This window comes from Watersipora subatra, chromosome 10, assembly GCF_963576615.1.
Source record: "Watersipora subatra chromosome 10, tzWatSuba1.1, whole genome shotgun sequence".
In the NCBI taxonomy this organism is placed as follows: Eukaryota; Metazoa; Bryozoa; class Gymnolaemata; order Cheilostomatida; family Watersiporidae; genus Watersipora; species Watersipora subatra.
In genome coordinates, this window is record NC_088717.1 from 12494023 (window position 1) to 12505793 (window position 11771).

Here is an 11771-nt window from a genome sequence, read left to right on the forward strand (position 1 = left end):
AATATATATATACAGTATATATATACTGTATATATATACTGTATATATATACTGTATATACATATATATACAGAAGAAGCAGGGAAGCAGAAGTTTCACAGCAAATATTTAACGTACGTACGAGCGTAAGTACTCCTGCGTCAGACGTGAAAAATGATCAACATTTTGAAAATTGGACCTTGAACTTTAAAGTTAAAACTGATTAACCAAATAAACTGAACCAATGTGCAATAAAGAATTAACCTAAATGCGCAAAAATATTCCAAGAGAAAAACTCCAAGCACTTGAAGGAAGGGTAGCCTATCATATTACAACGAATACAAATATTTCAAGTAAAGACACTAAAACATATTCAAACAAGTAAAATTACGTTAATTTTTGCAATTTTGAGAAAGAAAACAATTTATGGGTAAAAAAGCCATTATCGACTAACAATAATGTTATAGGAAACAAAACATGAGAGCTTCCTGCAACAAGCTTTGACATCAGCAAGTATATAGAGCAGGGCCAGCCTGACAAATTGCATAAAACTGTGACAGCCAGACATGTATCACATACAGTTTGATAGCCTGCCATATGCTGCCATTTGTCATGTGGATTTGTGACAGCCTACCAAATATAGAGCTGTAACAGCCAGCCGGATACGATAGTTTGGACAGCCTGCCAAATATCACAGAGTTGTGACAGCCAGCAAAATATCACATACATAAGACATTTGAGCAATTTCTCAAACACAAAAACACACCACAGCATACGGCGAGCGGAGCAAGCATCCCTCAAAATACTAAATAGAAACATTAGTGCCTGCTGTCACACATGTACCTTTAAGAAAACAGGTGAAATTGTCATCGAGAGGATAATTATTATAAAAAATGATAGTGTATATTTGAAGAAAGCAGCAACTCATCCCTTTCAGCGAATACATATTTGAATCTCTTAGCGATAGTGTATGCCCTAGGTTTTCATTAACTTGGCAAAATCTGGCATATGTAATAATAAGACAAAGAAATGGCTGGCAGCTAGTTATTAATGCTGCCTTATGTCACACTCTGCCTTAGAGAACGTAAACATTATAAGATGGTTTCATTGCTTTCACCTAAATGTGTACTTCAGATAATCTACAATAGATGAAACTCATCACATAATTAGTTTAGTATTTGGAATATCTTACTCAAAAACCACCGCTAGCATTCCCTGAACCTCTGACCATGTGACAACAGAGCCTGGATAGATGCAAACAAGTGGAGTTCACTGCCAAGAAATGCTCACAGCATTCCTTCACTAACAACAACTTTTGGCACACAAATAATGGAAGAAGCAGTTGAATATAAGGTTTACTAGATGTGTCAGTCTGTAGTATTTTAACCAGATAATTTATGTAAGAATGACAGGTCACATAATATATTTTACATTATCAACAACGTCGACTATGCTTTGATGTTTTTATCCTTTTTAACCACCCAATGTATAGTTACACATTTATATATATACTGACATCACTCATTTTTGACCCCTCTATGCTGGACACACTCATCCAACAAACCTACAATCGCTCAGTTTGGGAGGTCATCACTAAATTTTACATGGTTCAAATTTGTAAATTGCTTTTATAAATATTGAAATCACCAGTTCAGTCACAGGCCTTTGTATGGCTTTATTTCCCCATTCAGGTACTTGATGTCTTCGTCAGTATAATGGCATTTATTGACCTACCAAACTTTTTGAAATACTTAATTATCACCGATGCATATGGCCATCGCTGTACGGCCATGTTTTCAACTCCCAACATGTCCAACACAATGCTCTCACCTATTGATGTAATATTGAACATTGAGATTCCCGCTGGAGGCCTTGTGAGACTGTTTCCTGTTGCGTCTACAAGAGAGAAATACCATGTACGGTCTATAAACATCAATACCTCTAGAGAGGCAGTCAACAACTTATAATTTGAGGAAGGCACGCGTAGTTGTATTTTATGGGAAATCATTGGTTTGAATAGTGTGAAATGGAGCTGAGGAGATAATACAAAGCCTTGTCAGTCCAACAGTGTCCTTCCATCAGATAATACTGGTTAGCAATGTTTGATAAAATCTATATTGCAACATGAAATTTATCTGCAGGTTTAATAAGACTAAGTTACTACCAAGAACAAAGGCCTGGCATATATAAGTGTCAGGTGCAAAAAGAAATATCAGCTGCCGCCCTCATAAGAGTGAAAAGCAGCGTATGTTCACCAAAATTCTTTGAAAACTAAACCTAAAAATAACGGATATTCACGAAAACAAGGTCAATTGTCTAGACCTATAAATGTAGGGTAATGTCATGGAATAAATATGACTGTAATGAATAAGTCATTGGACCAAAAATAATAAAACTCTGATATAAAAATCAAGGCAATAAACTTTTGATTTTCATGGAAATGCAAAAAAACAATCTGTAAAACAGTCAAAGAGGATGATAACAACAGCCATCAGGGGCTAAAAGCTTAATAAAAATTCATAAAGCCTGATTTTTTCAATTGAGCTTTACAATAAAGTGGGCTGAAAACTAGACTGTCTTCAAACATTGATCTCAAATCACAACCTTGTATAACTGCCTATAGTAATGAATATGAAAAAATCACATCATTCTAATTTCCAATAGATTCACTCGTAGTGATTTCGCAATTAATATGCAACTGTTTTGGGAGTTAAATAAGATATTTATGATAATCGTAAGTATAACTGCTCCGATGATGCGTCTATTTAGACCAATAATCTTCCCATCGATCACAAAGACTGCTGCAACTTCAGTTATTTGCGACATGCACAAAAAGTCATTTTCTCTTTCACCACCAACTCATTAATAATTCTAAAAAATATCAACGATAACTTTTGGATGATGTGAAGAGATTTCAGCATTAGTCAGTAATACGGATGTGATTAATAAAACATTACACATTACGTAAGCTGTTTGCACCACGATTCAATAACAATAAACAACTTCACCTCAAATATGATATTGCATTACACTCTGGAATTTACACAGTGGTGTTAGCAAGGCTAACTGTAGCATTCATAGGATTCATTAGCTTACTGTGAAAGAAATGGCCTAATTTACGTTCAACACACCTGACGTTCAACACACCTGACGGTATCCATAAGACGCAAAGTTATGCATTACCAAAATAAATGAAAAAATCAATCAAGGTTAAAGTGCATTCATATAATGCAGTTTATCATATATATGGATTTGCAAATAATAAATTTTAAAAATGTAGTATTATTCACAGTTTTAAAATACTCTATTATTTTGTAAAAAAAGGATAAATGGCTAATAAACTAGCAGTGGCCATATTATATGTTGCCAAACAAAGACACTTTACTGGTTGAAAGCATATATTCAACCTGAAAACATAAAATTTGCGCTAAAAACCTGAGCTACGTAAAGGAGAATGAGCTGAAATAAATATAGGAATATAAGTGTTAAGAATATGCATCGCTATATAGAATATGCATCGCTATATGGAATATGCATCGCTATATGGAATATGCATCGCTATATGGAATATACATCGCTATATGGAATATGCATCGCTATATGGAATATGCATCGCTATATGGAATATGCATCGCTATATGGAATATGCATCGCTATATGGAATATGCATGGATTTCTAAGCATCTATGCATAGATGAATAAAGCAGTGTAAGTGATCAATTTTTCAACGAAGCTGTAACATCAATACGATCTTAAAAAGCAATTGCATAGCAATGAACATGGTTTGTTGTTCTAAATTTATAATCAATAGCAAAATTTGGGATAACTACAACTGACTTTCCTGGTGCATTGACTTGCGAATAGTCACTATGTTTATTCCAATTTAAATTTTCTGTAATAAATACTTCTAATGATTAACAAATAAATAATCATCTAAAATAGCTGTGAGATACAACTATCTTCCAATAGAGCTATTATAGCAACTGCTACTGAACTATGTTTTAGTGTTAGTGTGGGTGAAACCATCTGAGACTTTAAATAAAATTGAACCACTAGAAGGTATAGGCCTACCGTGACCGTAAAATACTTCTCCATACAATGGTGTCTAAACCCAAACAAATATATCTATATGTGCTTATATAATATTTTAGTTCAACCGATAATCCTCAAATACAAAGATGATATAGTACCTTACATTCTCATAAAATATTGTTGTGCTCATCTACCAAAGCTCATTCAGTTAATGAAATACTATATGAAAACTGGCTTGTACGCTTATACGAACATTTAATGAAATATAATAGATATATCATTCCATAATGCACAAGGTGATAAAGGAGATTGCACCAAAATAAAAATGTATATAGGCCTATATTACAGGCCTACCAGTTAGCTTCAAGCATTAAATTGTAAAATAAGATGTATCAATAATTATTTTTACCTGCTGCGTCTGACTGGTCATCGGGACTAGGACAACGATTTTCTGTTAGACATTCCGTAGCAAGCAATGAAAGAAGAGCAATATATATGTGCGTCAGCTTTATCAAAGCCATGATTGCAGTATAACGCATTGCCTTGAATGAACCATCATTGCTTATAAGTGTGGTATCCGGCTAGTAGTACGGGACGCTTTATCTTCGCACAGATTATTTGAAGTAGAAATAAAGAAATTCCGGCACTTCTAAGGTCACGCCGTAAAACTAATCGTAGCTTGAGATTTTAAGATAACTTGAGATCTTTCGCTTCGAACACGGCGATAGAACGGTGTAAAGCGCATCACTATGACGTGGGCGAGCAACTCCTAGTTTTATAGAAGCCGAGCTATTACGTAGGTTTGAACAATGTGATTGAAGCTGATCAGTAGCTGACAAGTTTCAAAAGTTGAGACTAGAGCATCATAATTCTAACAGCAGATAATAATATAAGTAAGGAACAACCACTTGTGTTTTGTTCAACCACTTCTGCAATCTTTTAAAACAAAGCTCAAACTACACCTATTTTTTGACCAATAATACCATTCACCGTCTAGCGTTACTTATTTTAACATTTTTATATTATCCGTTGTTTTCATAACTAGAGATTTATTGTCATAGATATGCATAACAATTTTTACAGAGCTTTTATCTGTACACTTTTTGCTTAAGTAATACTCATATCAATCTTTAAGCTTGCTTTATACATATTTTATGCTTTGAGTTCCATCATTATTATACTAGTTAGACTATTCATTAGTCTTTTAGTTAGACTAAAGTTTTTTGTGTTTGTATTTTGTACACTGCCTTGTCGTTAGTTTACTTGCTGTAATACCTTGTAAAAAACATGTTGTAAAATATGCCTATTGATTACCACAATAAATATTGTTCATATATGTATTGTGTTTAATACAATTTATGAAAAACTTGTTAAAGCCAAAAAATAAGAAGTAATATTACACAAAGAGCATGAAATGCATAAAAACATAAAAGTGAATTAATGAGCAGTGAAAAAAATTAAGCCATTGTGAAGAAAATTATGACATAAACAAAAATTAAATTTTTTAAACAAAAATACAGAAGCATGTACAATTTTTAATCACCATTTGCCTAGTTAATTGCATATTTGGTTATTGATCTGCAGTTCTGAGGTTTTGGTTGTAGAATTATTAACAGATGTTAAAATAATTGTTTTAAGACTAAGTTTATTTCACTAACTATGAAAGAAGTTATTTACAAGTACCTTATTAAAGGTTAGCAATAGGTGATACAGTTGGGCTGTGTTCAACCATTTTGTGGGTAGAGAGTGAGTTGGTGCACAGTAATGCTCGTCCCACAATGTGTCTGTGAACAAAGTTTTGTGTAGCTCAGAACATAGCCCCAGTCCCTCTTTTACACCTCCACCCCGTATTTTGGCCTTTAGACATTATTCTGTATAATTGAATGACAGGCTTAGTATACATATACTTTACTCAGAGATCTTACAAAAAAAAAACATTGAACAGGAGTAATAGTTTTAAATTTTATAAAGGATTTTATTTCTGTTTAAAGCTTGCTTCAAATTATTAAAACTGAAAATATTTGAGTGGGTTACTGTTCCTATGTCTTTTTATCTAGGTATGGCTGTAAATGTCATATTCTGAAGAACACTGCTGTGCTTTTAAATATTTTTAATGGAAATTCAAGAATATTTTGAAGCATTATAACCAACTCAGGTTCACAAATCTAATTTTATTTCAATGTTCATGTTTAGTCAGAATTGACAAACTCTAAAAATGTATTTACAAGAAAATTTTCATACACAAACACAATTTTAAACATGCGTCGGTTCGCAATAGTTAGCCAGATTCATCTGCTCTTCTTAAGGAGGAAGCAACTCTAACATAAGAACCCATTTAGTTGCAGTCCGCATTTCGGACTACTATAAAAATTATCGTATTTAGGCTATTGCTTGTTATAATAACAACTAGCAAGCATGGGGCAAACATAGCTATTGTTTACATCCTTAGACATGCATATTGCTCAAGCTTTAGTTTTGCATCATCAAGGGAAGGCAACTTCAACTACTTACTCAAGCTAGGAGTTTGCACTATTTCCAAAGAAACTACAAAATGCCATGATGTTTCCTATATATAGAAATATTGTTGTGTTACTTAACAGCCTTATAGCCTAAGAGCTAGCTAACTAGCTCTTTGCAAGGCATCTTGGACTATCATATATTGACTGCCTCCGACCCAGGGGAAAGCAGGAGGTTTTGCTTGCACAATAGCTATAATACTAATAATTAGACAAAACACGCAACTTCACTACTTTCCTAATTAAAGGTGGTGATTGCTTGTAAAAAGAAATGTGTTAAAGGATAAAATATACAAAGATAGCGTTGTTTATGTTTTGAACTAAGTGATGAAGTATTTAAATTTTCCTCCTTACAATTTAAAATTAGCTTGTAACTCAATTTACATTTTTATACCTGAAGAAGCTTTACATTTTTACTCTTGCTTCACTTTCTCACTCTACTCTTTAAGCCCTAGAACTTAAAAATGCCCAACGGCAAAGACCCATCTTTAAAATCTCTTATCCAGGTCCAAATGAACTATTAATTTTTTACTGGAAACTGTGTGAGTTGGCTCTAAGGGTTGAGAAGATATTCTAAACATGTAGTAAGTAAGAAATTTTAGGAGCCTAGTCTAATGGAGACAATTCAATCTTTAAATTTTCAGTTGTCAACAAGAATAAAATAAACAATATGATTGCCGAGTTTAATTTTTTAGGTACTTTGTTATTAACTCCGTCATAAGCGTTAGAAGCTCTCGTAGAATTGAATTGGATTGATTCATTAATTGATTCTGCGTATAAATATCTGTGCCATTGTTGAGAAAAAACTAGTAAGGGAAAATCTACATCTGCTCTGCACTTACTTACCTAGTGAGTAAGTCTCAAGCACAGGAGTATAGGAGCACAGGAGTCTCAAGCACATAGAGTAGTACTACAAGAACATGAGTATACAAAGGTTACAATATTAAATATGGTGCAAATGCAAAGAAAGGCCTCTAAAGTGTTGTAATCTATAATTATTTTCTACATTATACTATCTTTGAGCGTTTAGAAATGTTGAAATTGAAAGTGTCAAAACTAGTGCTACCGTGTCTATTGGTTCACACTGTTCTATTAGAACACTTTTGGTATCATCTGTGTAGGCCATGGGCCAAGGCAGTTTATCTTGCATTTCCGTTGGCACCACTTTTTAGCGACAATTTCCGCAGTGATTCAGACTAATTTTGGTATGGAAAATCCAAAACTGAAGAGTTGCCGAAGCTGCTATTCCCACTTCTATGAGAAATTTGATGAAAATGATATTTTAAGATTTATCTCCCCTGTAAATATGATTCCTTTCATAAAAGCATCAGATTTGCAATTTTTTATCATAATTATTTTGCTGTGATTTAAGATGTTCTTGTGAAGTCAAAACTTATTTTCTATCTATTTTCAATTATTCAATATTCTACAGTTTTTACAAGCACATGTAAACTATATACATTTATATGCGTATATGTACAAGTGTATATAATTGTATAGTTTAATAGCTTTATTTTTCAAAAACATTCAAAATACTATAACTATGTTTTATAACCTGACACTGATGAATCATAGAAAAAAATAATTGGTGATTAATATTAGCATTATTATTTGTAGTATTATTAATAGCTAATATTAAGTCTTACAAAACGAGCTGGAATATTTCAAAATATTGCATATCCTAACTATTTGTTCAATATGTTGAGTTCTCAGTCATTGTTCTCACCCTCGGCATCCTTTGCTACTCCTGCTACAGTTTTGTTTCAGTGCACGCACGTGCAAAGCTTTCTGTAAGGCAGCTTTGCCATGATACTGGCACATGAGCTCCCTCGGCACCTGGATTTTTGACACTTCCATAAAACTGCTTGTAGAATATCAGGTAGGGCAATGATTTTGGTATGACACTTTACAGCATACTCATCGTTTTTCTTACCCAGTATCTACCCATGTAAAGATGGAAATGGTGCATTAGCAAGTTGTGTTGTTGACTCTTTCCATATGCATGTAGATAGCTGCTCCATAATTGACACAATGCACATGCCTTTTCAGCGAATGAAGGGAGAGAGGGACTGACTTGCCTAGACCTAGACACAAAAAGCCTGTTCCTTAGTCACTTTAAGTCTGTGCCATTTTCTTGGGTGCTGTCTTTTTGGCCATAGAGTCTGCATGCGTAAGTCTCACAGAGAGAACAAAGTTGCCCCAAAACTTAAACGATTTTCAGAGTCCTTTCATTGCCTGCTGAAGGTCGACTTCTGTTTTGATGGGTTTCCTATGATTCTTTTTCCCTTAGCCTGCAAAGCATGAAACTGCATCACAGCCATAGAAACCATGCAAACTTATGAGATTTTTACATTGGAAGTTTATCTTCGAGCATAGTAGCCTTATTAGCTCTATTCTTGCTAAAGTTTTCGATCACAAAATCTACACAAGCAGCTTTGTACTTCTTAGCATGAGCAAGAACACATAAAAAAATGGTATCAGTAAGTTGACGGAATGTTGAAGGAATGGCACTGGTAAGCAGGGCTTGAATAAGCCCTATGACATCTACAAGAATGGCTCCACGTCCTCAATAGCTTGGAGTCACTGCATTTATGGTAGTTTGATCATGTCGGCCATAGATGTGAACTAGTCCTCTGAGAAGGTTTTTAACTCAGTTGCCCTCTGGAAATCTGGGCTGTAATATCCACAAGCTGCAGTTAGAGGCACAGCTCTCTGCTTGTCTCCTTACATAAAACGTTCCAAGATATCATAGGTAAGTAATGAACAATCCTAATTGATTCTGTTGAGGCAAAATTGATCAATATTTTCACCACTTAGTAGTTGTGTATCGAGCATTACGCAAATATACTTGTCATAACACTTGTTATGAGAGGCCATCTCTAAAGCAACCACATCTTGATCAAAGTTCTACAAAGTACACTTTCTTTCTGTTTGATAGTTGCAGCATTCTTCAATCCATCCGCATATGTAGACAGGTGCACCGCTCTCGCAAAATTAGCAAGTTGTTTACACGAAACCATGCTTGGAAGATGTCAATAGGAGTTTAAATTTGTTGTGAGGGCCATAGCTGCTTGTAGGGCGATATGATGCCAATCATTGGTGCCATACCAGTACATGTTGGTCTGCGAAACAATACGGGACACTGCTTATCAATTACTTAATCATAGTCAAAGCAACTGAAGAAATCATATCTTAGGTTAATTTACAGGATAGATGGACATACCAGCAGACACAAGTTTGGCCACATGAAGGACAGCTTTGCAAGTACATGTAGTTGATTTGCGTGAGTGGTACTGCACCTTATTTGCACAAATCATGCATATATGTTTAAATGTAGGTCTTGATGCATATAAGTGGACAACATAATATAATTGGATCTTGTGATTTTCTTTGGCGGCTCATCTTCATCTTGACAAGTTGTATCATGAGTAGCAGGTTTCCGACTCTCTTCATGTAGCTAAATGAATGCCAGGACAACATTGACTGGGGAAATCCCTATCACTTAGTCAGCTTAAACCACTAAACTAGAGTACATGCATGATAAACTAAATACATGCATGATTTGTCCATTTAATAAACAAGGGCAAGACTAATGATTAATTCCGGCTGAAAATGAAGTTATTTTTCAAACAGAATACCAACATCTTGATCAGTAGCCACCACTACTGGTTTGTACACATTACCATGTCAGCATTCCTTTCATATTAATAATAATTATTAATTATGTAATTAAACAATATAATAATTATTTTATAGAATAATTATAAGTCGCATTATCTCACCTTTAATGTTTGAGTGGTAAAGTGTTACAAGTCTAAAAAAATACTTACCGCACTGTGTTTATCCTAGCAAGCTCCATTTTGCTGTTGTTAGTCAATCTCTGATAACATGTTCTGTGAATCTGGGAGTTCTTTCAGACAACTTGAAGGCATAAACCATTAAAAACAGTCCTTTCAGAATCTTTAAAAAGTGTTTTTCCAGCTTTCTAGACAGTGACTCAGTGTTTGACCTGTGTGCTTAGTCAATGTTTATCAAATTAATTTCTTGAGAGCCATGTATGTGGGCTTCGTAAGTGATGTCAAAGCTCAAACTATGAATGCACTTATTTTGTATCTTATTATTTTTTATGATTCATCAGTGTCAGGTTACAAAATATAATTATAGTGTTTTTAATTTTTTTTGTAAAATAAATCTATTAAAGCATACAATTATATACACATGTACATATATGTATATACATATACATAGTTTACATGTGCGTATAACAATCGTAGAATATAGAATGTTTGAAAATAGATAAAAATAAATTTTGACTTCACCAATAACATCCTAAATCACAGCAAAATAATTATGATAAAAAATTGCAAATCTGATGCTTCTATGGAATAGTATTGTTTACAGGGAACATAAATCCTAAAATATCAGTTTTATTAAATTTCTCATTGAAGTGGGAATAGCAGCTGTGGCAACTCTTCAGTTTTGAGTTCTCCATATCAGAATTAGTCTAAATCATTGCAGAAAATGCCACAGAAAGGAGGTGCCAACGGAACATCCTTTCTAGAGCTATTTTTCCCGCTGGCCCATAGCCTAGTGTGATAGATAATGTAACAAAACAAGTTAACAGTATATGTATACTGGGAAAGATTACCAAACTTTCAGATACCTTACAGCAGTGCGTATGATATTTAACGTTGAGATTTGTCTACTCATTAATTGTAGAGCACAACTCCTTATCCTACTTACTGTGTTAAAACACTTGGTTTATTTTTGTACGCGTTAGCTTTTTCACTTTATTAAGGGCAAAACTCTGTAATATGTTTGTGAATAGTTTAGTGGTTGCAATTTGTTAGTTTCAAATTGTAAGCTAAAATATATTAAGCAGAAATGTATAATAATCATTATATAGTATGAGCATAGGAAGCACACTAAAATTGACAACTCTCCTCATTTTCTTCTATTTTTTATTATTGATGAATAAAAAATTTCACTTCACATTTATTTATTACAACTTGAGTGCCGGCAGGAAAGCTTATGCGCATGAATGTCAGCGGAAGAAATTTATTCACAATTATCATTTGTTACTATTACTATTATATGCAAAAACTATTTGGCTGTCAATTTCTCTGCAATTTCTGTTGTAGAAGGTTTCGTTCAATATAACACGGTTTCTCAACAAATTTACAAACATTAAATTCAGGTTAGGCTTAGCAAGGACCTTTGCGACTACAGAGTGAAGTAGGCCTA

General features: G+C 33.9%; 1 protein-coding gene across 2 annotated transcripts in view; it reads right to left on the reverse strand.

Annotated features, from left to right (window-relative positions):
- Nucleotides 1-4559, reverse strand: part of LOC137406006 (multiple epidermal growth factor-like domains protein 9) — a 33897-nt gene extending 29338 nt beyond the window's left edge. Inside the window, exons 1-2 of one of the 2 annotated variants that reach the window (XM_068092506.1) lie at nucleotides 4421-4559; nucleotides 1810-1875 (exon numbers count right to left, since the gene is read on the reverse strand). In XM_068092506.1, the coding sequence (XP_067948607.1) occupies nucleotides 1810-1875; nucleotides 4421-4550 (196 nt within the window). In that variant the 5' untranslated portion in view covers nucleotides 4551-4559. The remainder of the gene's footprint in view (nucleotides 1-1809; nucleotides 1876-4420) is intronic. The other variant, XM_068092507.1, reaches the window with a different exon arrangement.
- Between the last annotated feature and the right edge of the window lie 7212 nt (nucleotides 4560-11771).